At 41.3% G+C, this 15033-nt stretch overlaps 1 protein-coding gene across 1 annotated transcript in view; it reads right to left on the bottom strand.

The window, feature by feature from the left end:
- The window catches only part of XKR6 (XK related 6), a 268031-nt gene extending 253230 nt beyond the window's left edge, over nt 1-14801 (bottom strand). The window contains exon 1 of the mRNA XM_068974709.1: nt 14068-14801. Coding sequence (XP_068830810.1) covers nt 14068-14801 — 734 coding nt within the window. The remainder of the gene's footprint in view (nt 1-14067) is intronic.
- Between the last annotated feature and the right edge of the window lie 232 nt (nt 14802-15033).

The raw sequence follows: 15033 nt of genomic DNA on the forward strand, positions 1-15033 counted from the left end.
TTTACTGGATTTTTAAAAACATTATTATTCAAAGCTGTATCTACATCAGCCAAGATGAAATTTAGTGATTCATTTTTTCTTTGGTCTCGAGAAGAAGTCCTACAATCTGTGTTGATTAATATTGCTACAGTGTCACTAGGAACATTTCAGAGAGTGCACCCACATGGGCTTATGAACTGAAAACTGAAAAGGCTTGTGAATAAGGTTGTAAACATAGTGTACAGCATTTCAACATTTGCAGCAGTGTTAAGTTCTGGAATCCCTGGATGTAACAGTATTTGCTTTGATCAAGCTCAGAAAGGGTCACCCAGAGGCTTCTCACAACACTAGGGAGTCAGGCCTGCTTGGAGACTGGGCAGTGTCCTCTGGACACAACTGATGCAACTTTGGGAGTAAAAGACTCAGCCAGCACCAGGTAATATAAGTAATAATTAAAAGTATTAAAGGCTGTATTAATAAGATCAACCAGGCAAAAAACTTTATCTCAAATAGTGTGTATTTGACCTGTAACACCATACAGCTTCAATTAAAGATTTCAGTGTCTGGATTTTACTCTAATTATAATTTGCAGTTTTCTCTCTCAAGCACAATAGTCTAAGAAGATATTATGTATTACCTATACAGGTCACAGATTTTGGCTTTGTAAGAAAAAAAAGATCCTCATCCAGACCCTGGTACAGTCTCAACTGGTGGTGATATTATGTAGAGAAACTATAATTATTAAATAACCTCTAAATAAAGACATGTATTTATTATTTTAATGCTTTAGTAACCTAATTTTTAAAAGCCAATTAAGAATACCAGGAAATGTAACCTAAGTCATATTTGAAATAAACAAGTATCTTAAAACAAGTTGACTGTTAAACCTTCACTAGTAAACTAACAGGTCTCTATCTTTTAAATATTTTCTGAATTCCAGAAAGAATTATAAAACATATCAACATGTTATGATGAAAATTTTCAGTTTCATTTTTGTATTATATCATATTTAGATGCTTTAACACCTTTATAAGGAATTTTTAGATAATTTTAATCTATTCCCAGTGGTTATTAACACACAAAAGAAGTAAAATCCAATTAGTTTTAGTAATATATAAGTTTTAGTGTAAATTTCTTAGGTCTGAATTTTGCACACATATTTAGGTTATATTTTTGGTGGCCTGTATAACTAACAGATAAAAACAAGGAGTGACTTTTGAGAGCAGTTATTTGGAGAACAGCAATCAACAAGTTCCCTAAGTATGGGATATGGTTTTGTTAAAGTTACAACAACTTATCAAGATTCTAAAGTGTCCTAAACACATATTTAAGACCTGAAACACTGACAAGGCACAGGTACAGAGTACTTTACTTTTAAGTACTTTTTATCTAGTCTGTGAAGGTCATTTTAATCTCAGTGAAGTTTCTTCTAAAGAAAAATTACTTAAAACTCTAGTTGTATATTTTAGTTTGGTGTATTTAGCACAGATCACACAAAATTATTAAACACAGTTGCTACCTTTAAAAGCTAATCTAAATTGTTACTTGTCTTACCTGCCAGTTAAAATAGAGTTGATCTATTTTTTTATGACCCTCAGGCTAAAAACGGTTTTAACATTTTTAAGAGTAAAATAAGGCACCTGACATGGCTAACAAATCCTAAAATATTAAATTAAAATATAAATCAAAGTTTTAAAAGTAACTGTCTCTTTTATTCTCCAAGTAACAGCAATTTACATTACAGACACACACACGCACACACAGCCTCCTTTACCCTAATTTGTAGGGTGTCTGATCTAAGTACAGGCTTCTTTCCTTTTCACCCTCTGGTCACCAAAACCACAGGCTCCCTCCTCTGCTGCACAAAGCTGTTCCCCAGCAGGACCACATTCCCAGGTTTTCTTTTACGTGGGCATGGTCACAGGGCTGTTCTCCCTATGGGATGTTATTAGCATCAGTGATGTGAGTCGCTTCAAGTCAGGGCACTTAAGAAACAGTTATGCTTTCTCCATATTCTCTTTCTCTGGCTGAATGATGAGGGAGTAGAGTCCCTAAAGAAAGCCAAGCCAACCATAACTGCCCACTGCAGGCAATGCGTTTCTCATGTTGAGCCATGGAGATGTTTATTATATTACAGTTACTTAAGAAAAACAATGCAATATCAACATACACATCATCTGTTTGCTGCCTTTCAAATTTAGCTAACTTCTACTTAATGTGGAAGTTCTCCCAATCCTAAAACAAAACAAAACAACCCTTTGAAAACAGACTGTTTATATTGCTGAAAGCAGTCTGTCTGTTTTACCCATCAGTCTTTATCTTGACAGCTGGCTACTGCTGCTCTTTTTTCCCATTTACTGTATGCGCAGATGACTTTTCATTTAAAACCTCACTATAACTACATTTCAAATGATTCGAAACTTAAAGGCACTCCTGCTTCATACATGTAACTCAAGTGCTAATTCAGCACTGAGACATGAGCTCATTCCATTCAGTGACTCTGTTACAGGGCAGAAATGAGTAAGCTGATTCAAAGAGCCCCTCTTCACTTCTTTATTGTATATAAAGGCCAACAAAACATGAGAAGGAGAATAAATTTCACTTAACCTTGACACACTGTAGGATCTCCAAAACTAGAACTTTCCAAAACAACAGAACCTGGACAACTCCAAACTCTGCATCTTGACACCATCACAGATTCAAAAGCATGTCAGTTATGCCACAACACATGCTTCTGTAACATGAAGTCTTTCACACGTGACTGGCAAAGTGGGAACGACAGCGGTGCAATGGGGAAACAGTGCTGGTTTCTAAGTGATCCTTCCCAGCATGCTCATGTCTCAAAGCTATCAAGGACAAGATTTTTCACAAATAATAAAGACTCAGCGGGGGGATTGGTGGGCTGGGGGGGGGGGGGCGCGAGGGGGAACCGGTGAGATTCTTACCAAAGCACCTTCCTTTAGTACAAGCGGCGGAGGCTGATTTAACATCTTCCGTATCTGTTGCACTCTGCACTGCCTGGTGATGTTGTGGGCACATGTGAAGGCTAAACCCTGGACCAGAGGCTTTATTTTGGTGAAAACTGGCCTCCAATAGAAGCTAATACCTACAAGAATCTACAGATCAAAGAAGGAAAAACATGTCCCAGGATAAAAGAAGGTCTTGAACCATCTGGATATGAAGCTGTGCACAAACGTCCCCAGTGCTACAATGCTTATATTTTTATTTGGATTGTCATTGTTTTTGTTAGTGCTCTGGTTAAAAAGTCACATGGTTTTAAGCAGTCTAGCCTTAATCTTATTTCCCACACAGTCCTGTAAGCTTTATTGTTTGATCTGACAGAAGGAGAGGGTTTTCAGGAATATCACATTATGGTAGATATGATTGTACCACGAACTGAGACAGTAAACTGCAAATGCCAAACAGGCAGAGTGACACATTCCAACCTTACAGGGCCCCATTCAAAATCTTGTAAAACGTCTGATGAATACCGTCTTATTTAATCCTAGACCACTATACATTGAAAACTACCTCAAAATTATGTGGTCCCTACTGAATAGTGGAAATAACAAATATGACCCACAAATGGCACAAAGATGTTCCAATTCTCTGTTTTTCCAAATTTATATTATAGTTAGTTGCTTTTAACTTCAGCTGCATTTTGAATTTGCAAATTAGAGCAGTAAGCCCTTAATGTAGCTTCTCTTTTCTTCCAACCCCAAAACATGCCATTACCCACTAGGTTTAAGCAAAACCACTTGGGACTGCTTAAATTTTGAATATATAACTCATTTATTGGAAGGCATAACCAGCTTTGATGAAAACTGCCTTACAGAAGGCAAAATGACAGTATCCTGAACATACCAGGCTATGTATAACTACTATTTAGTTCACTACTCAAAAAGCTGTATTCCTTAAAACCAAGCAAAATGACAGGTTTGGAGTTCTCTTCTTTTTTATCCAGAATCCCAGAGAACACAACCAGTGAACACTGGGGTTGCCCCGACATCCCGTGCCCCTCTCTGCCAGCTACTGGCCCTCCTGGGGTTTCTGGTCCTGAGCGTCCCAGTTACCAGGAGCTTGGGTTTTCCCACCACTACCACAGCACCTTTCGAGACGGAGCTCAAAGGGAAGCTACCTCGGTGTGTGCAGATTTTAGGGGCCCTGCTGATCCCTGTACCAGTATCTTACCAGCAGGGACGAGCACAGTTAGAGACTGCACAACCCCTTCCTGGCCCTCCTCGAGGCACTCCTGCCTGCGAGTCCATCACACCAAATGTTAGGTCATTTTTCTCCTCTGCTCCCTTCATTCCTGTCTCTAATGACACCTACGTAACACCTATTAGGATACTTCTCCCCTTTCATTCACCACTTTCTTTTTAGGAAGCCTACCCTCGGCACCAATTTCAACAAATATAACATTTCTGAAAATCTGAGACATGAAATTCACTCTGGATTGAATATCAATTTTCCCAACATAATAAAATGCCTCTAACCTGGCACTTCTGGAGCACCAACAGTGATCATTCGTCCTAATAATGACCTTGAAGTACTTCAAACTTCCAAAGAAGCTTCTGAATCAAAAGAATATTCAATTATATGCCGAACAGTTTTAATGTGAAATGCTTTGACAGTATTCTCAATTTTAAGTATAACTGGTATGCCACAGCATATGGGAAATATACCCACTGGATTAATATACATGTTCACCAACCGTTCCAGCTTAGAGTAAGGTATGCCTAGAGATTGCTTAAATACTGGTTGCATTAAAATCATCATCAGAGCTTTGTTTATTCATTCCACCCCTCCATATATCTGATACACCTAGTGCTCAAGTTTACAAGAAAAAAAAACTTCCAAGTGATTCTAATGTAAACTCCTTCTCCTTGAGAACTACTGCTGTAAATATTGATAGAAATCAGCGTATGCGAAAGTGAAAGTGGCTCAGTGGTGTTCGGCTCTTTGCGACCTCATGGACTACACAGTCCATGGAATTCTCCAAGCCAGAATACTAGAGTGGGTAACCTTATCCTTCTCCAGGGGATCTTCCCAACCCAAGGATCAAACCCAGGTCTCCTGCACAGCAGGCAGATTCTTTACCAGCTGAGCACAAGGGAAGCTCAGAAATCAGCCAACAGATATGTGATTTTCATCCCTGCACTGCTTGGGGAACATTCTGAAAACACAGGCTTTTTAACTATATAGATTCCAAGACCCATCCCAGACCTACTAGGTCATAACCTCCTACGGCAAAACCCAAATATCTGACTCTCCAGGTGATCCTGACACAAAGTCAAGGTCTGAAAACAACTGCTTTATAACCTTAAGAAAAGAGCTACTATTCCTGGTGTTTATAACAGGTAGACAGAGAATCTACATATGGGTATATCTTCTCAGGAGAGTTTAACACTTAGATTAGAAATCAGAGGTCTCCAAGAACCTCAGCATGGACATCCAGAGACCCCAGTGGTTCAAGAATATCATTCCATTCCTCCACTTTCAATAAGCCAGAACAGCAAAGCCTCAAAGTAAAACAAAGTTTTTAGTGAGAAGAGTCTCCTGATCATTACAAGAAAAACAGGATGTAGAAACTGCATATATTTTGCCATCAGTGAGATCTGCTTCAAAACTTTCCTCCACCAGTTACCAGTGACTTATTAGTTTACTCAATCTCTCTAAACCCATTTCTTCACCTGTAAAATGGGCACAAAAACCTTAACAGAAAGTTAAATGAGACAATATTTATAAAACCAGGATTTCTACATGCCATCTCCACTCTCCTTTGAGTCATACACTCTACCCTGTTCTATATGCTTCTATCAGCCCTTACCTGGGGTTACTGCTATTCCAGACAAGAGAGCACACGACACAGATTCCAATTTTGTTCCTCCAAAACTAACATGAAGCATAAACTCTGTCTACTGACAACCAGCTGAAAACCCACCAGTGCCTAGATACACAGCAACTTCAGGATGGAACTGTTTCCTTCCTTACCTCTCAGGTTCTGATTCCAGTACAGCAACAGCTCTCCAACTTTAGAGAGGTAAGAAGGGCTGGGGAGCTCATATAAAGTACAAACCCCACCTCCCACCAGCGAAGTCATAATTGAGTCAGGCAAGGACAGCAAAAATACACATTCCCAGGCTTCCCCGGAGGTCCAGCGGTTAAGACTCCAAAATCCCAATGGGGAGCGGGGTGTGGGAAGGGGTTAACGAGTTTGGTCTCTTGTCAGGGACTAGGATCCCACAGGTATCACAATGCAGTACCCCCCCCCAAAAAAATTACACATTCCTTGGTCCAACTCCCTAAGGTTCTGATTCTTTAAGCCCATAATAGACCCACAAATCTGCATTTTAACAAGTCCCAGGCCTACCCTAACACAAGAGGTTCTCTGACCACCCTGAGAAACACAGCCAAGGAAAGAGAGCAGACCATGCATATGTCCACAAGGGTTTGGGGGTCTAATTCCCTGCCAGCTCTGTTTCTCACTGGGCTTTCCAAACCATGGATTTGGTATCTTCCTCACCTTTGCCATCTTTCTTCATGTGAGCAGTATGTATTTAAGACAGAATGAAAAGGGGGCATAAGGGGAAAGAGAAACTTCTTATTTCATGTACCTACGATTCTTCGGGAGCATCTAAGCCAGAGTAAACAGTAACTATCAACTCTTCCTCCCTTCCAAGGGTGCTGTGAAGAAAACTGATGTGTTTACTTTTCTGTGAACTGAATATTCAAATCTCTTCCTGGAAATGAGTTGATGAACATACAATCCACACTCTGTAAATTCATGACCAAGATAAAACAGAAATAGCGTCCTCACAACTAAAAAGGAAAACAACCAAAATACTGCATTCAAAACAAAAGTTACTTTAAAAACCACTTGTTCAATATTTCATGATGAAACCAATATACATAAAGGACACATTCTGTTAGCAATATGCAAAATTTTACCTTTAGGATACTGTCGTTTTGCTTTAAAGTATATTAAAATAATGCAGTATACCAAGATCAACAGATTTAGCCACATTAGACATGCAGAAAATAAAAATTTAAGGTTGAATTTTATGTACAAATGTATTACTGTCATAATAATAGTCACTGAATCCTTCAAGCGAATCTTATCTTTTCCCCAAGTTCAACTTAAAGTACCTATACCTTAATCTAATAAAATACAAGACACAAAAAGATTCACTTAGAATCATTTCCAAAAATCGCTTACAACTAACAAAAAAAAAACAAAAAAAAAGTTTTGATTTTTTTTTAACAAACACTAACTTTTCAAAGTTAGAGAATACATATCAAACAATAAATTGTGGTAGGTGACTTTAAGGTTCTTCTCAATTAGAAATCAATCTTGGTAATCAATTCAGAAAAACTTCAAAAATGTCTGTTAGACATATACATCACTTTAGCTAAACCTAACAGTAAAATATGTTAAACAGAAGATTATAAAAGGACACTTTAATTTTAGCTGAAATTGCAAATTCCACAAAAGCTGCTAATAAACCAGGGAAACAAGTATCGGCTATAAATTTTAACCTTAGCCAGCAATATATTAATATATATAATGCTTCTATAGGTAACAAAGTGATTACATGCAATGAAAATTTTTAAATTAACTCAAAATAAATGATACTACTTCAAAGCAGTTCCTGGGAAATCCACACTTTAAAATATTTTAATTGTTCAAACTAGGGTCTGAAATTTCTTGTTTAAAACTTCAGAGTGCTAATACCTATAGCATAATGGAGTCCCAAATGGAGGGACCTGAAAAATCAATGAACTTGACTCTCTATTTGATTAACAGGAGGAAACAGTCCAGAGTTTTTGGTATCTTGCAGAATGATAGACCTGGTTCCTTAACTCTAATGTTCCCTTTATATTATTGCTGTGTCCTGCGGAGTTTTTTTTCCTTCTTCTTTTCTGAGTATCTCCAACAGGGATAAATAGTGGATTGTCTTTAGGCAAAAATCAAGTCAGTGAACTTTCTAAATGAGGCTACATTTTCATGAGTTTTTGAAAGAAATGAATGCTTTCAGAGCCAAATAAGAAATTCCGAATTTCTGGGTAGAAGAAACAAGGTGCAGAGAGTATCACAAGGAGTAAACTAAAGTTTTAACCACAATGGTGTCTGCAGAAAGCACACTGTAAATCAAACCAGCCCATGGCGAAAACAGCAACAACGGACACATTTTCTTTCTTTTTGCATCCCACCTAATTTTTGCAATGGCTTCCCAGGTGGCTCAGCAGTAAAGAACCCGCCTGCCAAGGCAGGAGACACACAAGAGATGGGTTCAGCCCCTAGGTCAGGATGATCCCCTGGAGGAGGAACTGGCAAGTCCACTCCGGTATTTCTTCTCGCCTGGAAAATCCCAGGGACAGAGGAGCCTGGTGGGCTACAGTGCATGGGTCACAAACAGTCGGACATGACTGAGGGATTGAGCGTGCAAACATAATCATTTCAGTACTCCAGAATCTATCCATTGCATAACCCTAACTAACTGACCTTATGGAAGCTTGCAAAATCAAAGCAAATGATGTTAAAAGGCAGAAATGAACTGCCCATGATTTATGACACGTGCCTACTAGGTTTCAGGCAATATGAATTTGGTGTTTTGTTTCTGGATCATTCTGAAAATACTATCCTTCCTTCATTACTGCTTACAATTTTACTAAAAGTGTGCCATTTTTTCATCGCCTTCCTGTGGAAATTCACCATAGATGTCTAGTTTGTTCTGTTTCTGTTCACTCGAAAACAAGAAATGATCTTCTCTCCTAATACTCTCCTTTAGGTACATAGCTCTTTGTCCAAATATAACTCCTTCACTCTCACAACTAATCATGTATTTCTATGATTTTTCAAATGGCGAGAGGAGGAAGACAATAACAAGATGGGACTGTCTTTGTTAAATTTGTCCCTTTTTTCTTGATGGTATCAAAGCTTCTTGCCCACTGAAAGATTATAAATTATCCTACATTTTCTTTTAGTGCTTTTATAATTTAATATTTCATATTTTTACTTTTAATTCTTTTAGAATTTTTGTTTATGTAAAGCAGAGAGCAATTTCCCCCCAAGTAGGTAGTCAATTGACTATCACTTGCTAAATAATCTTCTTCTCCTTTCACTGATTAGAAATGCCACCTTCACTATCTACTAAATTCCCACAAACCTGTCAATTTCTGTTCATTCTGCTTCAACACCTATTTGCTGTATTCCTCTGCCAGTGGCACATTGATCCAATTATTGACACTATACTGCATTCACTTTTTGACAGAGGAACATTTTTCTTTTTCAAGATTTTTTTTTTTACTATATACATGCATCATTTTCTCAGATCAATTTTTCTCGGGTTTCCCATCCAAAAAAAAAAAAAAAAACCCACTGAGTTTCTTCTGAACTGGAATTCCATTAAATATATATACACAAAAATGAGGGGAAAAGATTCTTATAATATTGAGATTCCCATCCAGTAATACACAGATACTATATAAAGCCCCCCTACACACACACAGACATAGACACAAACTCAATCTTTTATGACTAGTAAAATACTGACTAGTATTCTGGTCCCATATGAATGGTTTTCCTTGTTTGTAAAATAACATTTCCATTCCTAAATCACAACACTTTAGAACTACAGGGACATTAGAGACCCCTTAGTCCAACACCTCTTGTAACCCCAGTCATGTTTACCTCAAGTCTACTTAGGAGAATCATTTCAAAATTAATTTCCCTTTAACATGCAACACAATCATAAAAGTGCCATTTGAATCACATTAAAAGGCAAAGAAGTGGGCCACAATACTAAAGAATGCCTTGAGTTTAGGAATCCCTTTAGAGTGAGATCCATACTTAGGGTCAAAGAAAAAAACCCTGAGTATGATAACTGCATACACTTGAGACAATCCCAAGTACTGTGTTGACACACTCATGTTTCCAAGGTTAAAGTTGTTTTGTGATGGTATTGTCCAGGAACCAAGTTTCACAGTATCAAAGCATTCCATTCCCAATTGTTCCAACATATTAAGAACACAAATCCAATAACAATCTCCAAATGGAATAAACCTGAAACCCAATTCTCAAAGTGCTTCTCAAGTCTGGCTGACCATCTGATTACCTGTGGAACTTCTAAAAACAAGACTGCTTGGGTCTCACCTTGGGATTCTTCCTCAGCAGGTCCAGCAATGCTCAGGCATTTTATTTTATTTTTATGTTGTAGTAGGTTCCATTCTCAGCCTGAACTAAGAACCGCTAAGAGTCAGACACAACTGAGTGACTTCACTTTCACTTTTCACTTTCATGCGTTGGAGAAGGAAATGGCAACCTACTCCAGTGTTCTTGCCTGGAGAATCCCAGCCTGGTGGGCTGCCGTCTATGGGGTCGCACAGAGTCTGACACAACTGAAGCGACTTAGCAGCAGCAGCAGCATTCTAAAATATTCAACAAGAACAAACCTCCACAATTTTCCAAGTATCCCTACACTGGGGGGGTAAGGGGGAGTGGATAATTTATAGAAGCATCTTCACCAATATTTACGGCTGATTACAGAGAGCTATGTCCCTATGTTATATCACAGTCTTGAAGCAAAAAGAAAGCTAAAATAAAGCTTTAGATTGTTCACAGGTTGATGACCCCATTATGGTAGGTGAACCATTTTTTCCTTTTTTTGTGTCCCTTGAAGGCAACCCTTTACTTCACCTCATCTCCCAAGGTAAAGAACAGCTGATGTTCACTTTTAAAGTGGCAGAAAGAATTAATACTTTAAGAAAAATCTTTAAAACATACCCATAAAAATAAGTACATAAAAAGAAAAATTAATGACTGGGTTGCAACATCATGACATTCCATGACACTTTAGTCAAAGAAACTGTGCTCCTTGACTGCAGTGAACTACCAGCACACCAAGCACTCTCTGAAAGTAGCACAAAAGCAAAGAAAGGCTGATACACTGAAGGAAAAAACTTAACACACAAAAATGCAATATGCAAACCTGTTCCTAAGCTGTAACCTTCCAAGAAAATGATCTCACTTTCTAATAACAACACACTGTACTAAACTGTGAAGCCTGGTATAACTCCTGTTCCTGCTATGAGTGACTCACAGACCTGCTATCCCTGGGAAAAACACCTGAAAAATAGAGCACATAAAGCTAGACAGAAAGTTCCACGTTAAGTAATTCGTGATGGGAAAGCATGCATTAAACAGACTTTAATCACAAGGTGCATGAAACAAGTCATCCTACAGGTAACTATCCTTCCATGCTCCAACTTTGGCCCAACCAAAAACATTTTTTGGCAGTCTAGGGAGTCATCTGATGAAAGAGATATCAAGTGTTTTCCATCTTTCCATCTTGACAGGAAAGGCAACATGCATAGAAATTCACCACTTTACTGTCAAAAGAAACTAATTTTTCTTAAATAAGCACTTTAAGCTTATTTAAGCACTTATGCGTTGGTCCAAGCAAGAGTCAAATAATTTTACATTAAAAAAAAAAAGCAAGTGAAGAGACAAGTTTCATGGTTTAATGCAATCAGTTTTGACAACCTCACCAACATCTTTTCCTGGGAATGTAGCCCAAATCAAATTCTTAGATCTTAACCTTTAAGTCACATGACCATATGAAGTACATAAAATTTAAGCAGCAAACATGACTCAGAGAACAACTGTAACCCAAGAGATCTGCAGAAAAGCTGAGATGATGTATGTTTACAAACAATGACAAGCTTGCCAAGAGATTAAAAGCTAAAAAATAAACACCTTTCTCCAGAGCTTTTACTTATGAATGATTTCCATGCAAGCCACGTGCCTAGCATGTGTTAAAGAAAGACCCTGCTCCTGGAGTATTTCACGCAAAACAAGAAAAAAAAAAAAAAAATCCTTCCTCAGTTAAGTATTCCAATTGAAATATAGTAGTAATACATTAGAATAAATAACTTAGCTGAATTAGCATGTCTTTTAGTATCAACTTTTTAAAACATTCAGACATATATCCTATCTTGAAAAAAAAACAAAAAACTCAGACATAGTAAATCACAGATACCTTTCAAAAAAAGGTCAACAACCTGAACTTTTACTCTGTCAAATACAATTAAGGTTTAGGTAAATGGGCCAGGTTGGGGGAATTATTCTGCCTAAAAAATTTGTGAAACAGAACTCCAATCTTAGTATGTCCCAAAAGCTTACTACTAAGAAATACCTAGGATGGATTACATTAGAAACAATCTTCTCAGGAATCTGAACCTGACACCAAGGTTTTGATTGCCCGCATCTGCATGTCTAAGGCCTGGAGAGAGAGGTAACAAGCCTACTTATTAATTACATGCTGTTAAACTTTACTACTATTTCAAAAACCTTTCCGTATACTTTTTGTCTCTCTTACCTTCATTCCTTTGCATGTCACCAACCTGCAGGAACCAAAAATAGTATCCCCCATATCAAACATACTCTTCGATTCAGTACAGATTGGGATGTTTTCAGAGCTAGACTTCCAATTTAAAACATATTTCAAAATTTTCCTTAACGCCCGAATTTGGCTCATAATAGCTAAAAGTTAATCACCTTCCCTCCCCAACTCCGCTAATTTTCCCTCCTCTTCCTATAAACCTATCAGCAGGAAACAAATTATCTGCAGACAAGGCTGGGGAAAAAGGTTGCTTGTTCAACCTAGGAACACAAGACTAGGAAAACCACTCACAAGATCAGGAAAACTCCAATCCTGAATTTGCATGTAAATTCTGCAAGACAAAAGTCTCACACTGTCTTTCGTGATTCGACTTAATTCAATTCCATGCTTTCTGAAACGTTTGTATTTAAAATTCTGAACAACGACCTAGACAATTCAAAAGACAACGTACTTTATTTCAGTTAACCTAGGTACATCTAAGTAAACTGAAAAATCTGAGCACCTAAAATCTCCTCCTAGGCATAGGTGCCTGAGCAATCTAGGCAAAATGTCTTCTCACAGAAGCAGTGTACCTGAAGAGCTTCCTATAATTTCTCTTCAGGAAGGTTTTTTCCTCTTGCAAACACTCTCATCCACAACTCAGTGTTTCCAAAATACACTCAAACTGATTCAAGTTGGAGGACGCAGATTTACCAAGGTTTTTATAAGATCATTTCCTTAACCAGTTAACGCTGTCAAAAAAAAAAAGGGGGGGGCCGGGGGTGGGATCTTCAAGTGGTTTTTGAAGGATTTACCTGGCACACGGGAAATGTACAAGAGGGGAAAAGTCCCCAAAGCCAAGCTTGGGTCTTGTGTAAACATAAATCACCTGCGTACTGCCCTGGCTACCAAAAACAACATTCCACCAGAATGTGTATCCAGATGGCTAAGTGATTTTCTGGAAGTGAGAATTAAAAACGCTTACACCCATCACATACTATACAATTTTACCTGTTACTAAGAAAAGGGCACGTCTAATTCAGCCAAAAAACAAAAAAAGTCATTTTTCCTTCAAGGAGAGCAGCAGTTTGTAGTCATTTGCAAGGGACGAGATTGCAGGAAAAGAGGAGGGGGCGTGGAATGGAGGGGGACCAAAAGAAGAGCCAGCCAGGGGGTTTGCACAGGGCCCCCACACAGGCCACTGCGGAGAGAAGACGGGGAAAAGAGGGGAGGATGTCTCACCGGGGGACAAAACCGAGTGCAAACTGGCTGGAAAAAGGAAGGTTCCCCCCCAGGAGACGAGCTGGGGTGCAGATAAAAAGCGCTAGCGGCTGGTTACCTTGGGACACAGGGCAAAGGGACCCCGGGAATATGAGAGGTCTACGGAGATAAGAGGGGAGAGAAAGGGCGAGGCAGGGTCTCCGCTAAGTGCGAACCAGGGATGGAGACAAACAGCCGGACTTGGGCCTCCCTGGGCCAAAAGGCGTGGCCAGGGATCCAGACCGAACGATGATCCTCTTGAGACGCCAGGGAAAGTGCGAGGCAAAGCCCTCCTTGAAGACCCCCGGGCCAAGGCCCGTCCGAGGAGCCCACCTGCGGGGCACCTAAGGGGCAGCGCGCACTCTGGAGGGCTCGGCCTCGCCCGCGGGGCCCTCTGCAGGGCTGGCTGGCCAGGCCCCCGCCCCCACCCCCGCAGTGCTCTTACCTCCACACCTGCCCCATCTGCAGCAGGTGGATGACCGACTGCCAGATCCACACGGAGAGGCGGCAGAGGCGCTGCGCCCCCGGCGTGGCCGAGGGCCCCACGCCGTGGCCGTAGCCGGCCCCCATCATGGGGGGGCCCCGGCTGCTGAGCCCCTCCACGGCGCCCAGCCCGCCGCCCGTGTAGTCCTGCACGAACCAGCGGAAGCTCAGGCTCTGCACCAGCAGCGACGGCACCAGCACGAAGGAGAGGGTCAGCCCGAAGTAGCCGTAGTCCCCCTTGCGGTAGTAGTCGAGGGCCAGCCACAGGTCGGTGCCCACGTCCCCGAAGAAGACCAGTAGCGCCAGCACGATCCACAGGCAGTCGAGCCACGGCCGCTCCACCTGCGGCGGCTGCGGCCGCTCGGCCGAGGGCGTCGGGGGTTGGCGACCGGCGGCCGCGGGCGGCTGCAGCGGCTGGTCCCCCCCGTCGGCGGCGGCGGCGCTGCGGCGCGGCTTCTTGCCCAGGAGGGAGCGCAGGCAGGCGGAGCGGCAGCCCCAGTAGCACGAGGAGGTGTTGCAGCAGTGGCAGATGTGCAGCGAGCTGCTCTCGCCGGGCTCGCTGCCGTCGCCGCCGCCGCCGCAGCCGCCTCCCCCGGGCTCCCCGTCCTCCTCGCCGCCGCTGCCCACCGCCTCGTCCAGGTTGTGCAGCTGGGCGAAGCCCACCCCCACGCCACCGCCATCGGATTTCGCCGCCATCTTGACTCTCTTCCCAGCTCCGGAGGTTGGGGGGGAGGGACGGGTTGGGGGGGGTAAGAAGGCAGGGAACGGGGAGGGGGGGGGAACGAATGGAGAGGAAGGGGGGCGGGGAGGAAGCGGGGGAGCAAACGAACGAGGGGGGAGTGGGCCAGGGAACCCCCTCCGCTTCCGGGTAGTTGGCGTCACTTCCGGGCGAGCCCCCCAATCGCACGGCGCCCGCAGCTCCCCAGCC

This window comes from Capricornis sumatraensis, chromosome 6 (assembly GCF_032405125.1).
Source record: "Capricornis sumatraensis isolate serow.1 chromosome 6, serow.2, whole genome shotgun sequence".
NCBI classification, from domain to species: Eukaryota; Metazoa; Chordata; class Mammalia; order Artiodactyla; family Bovidae; genus Capricornis; species Capricornis sumatraensis.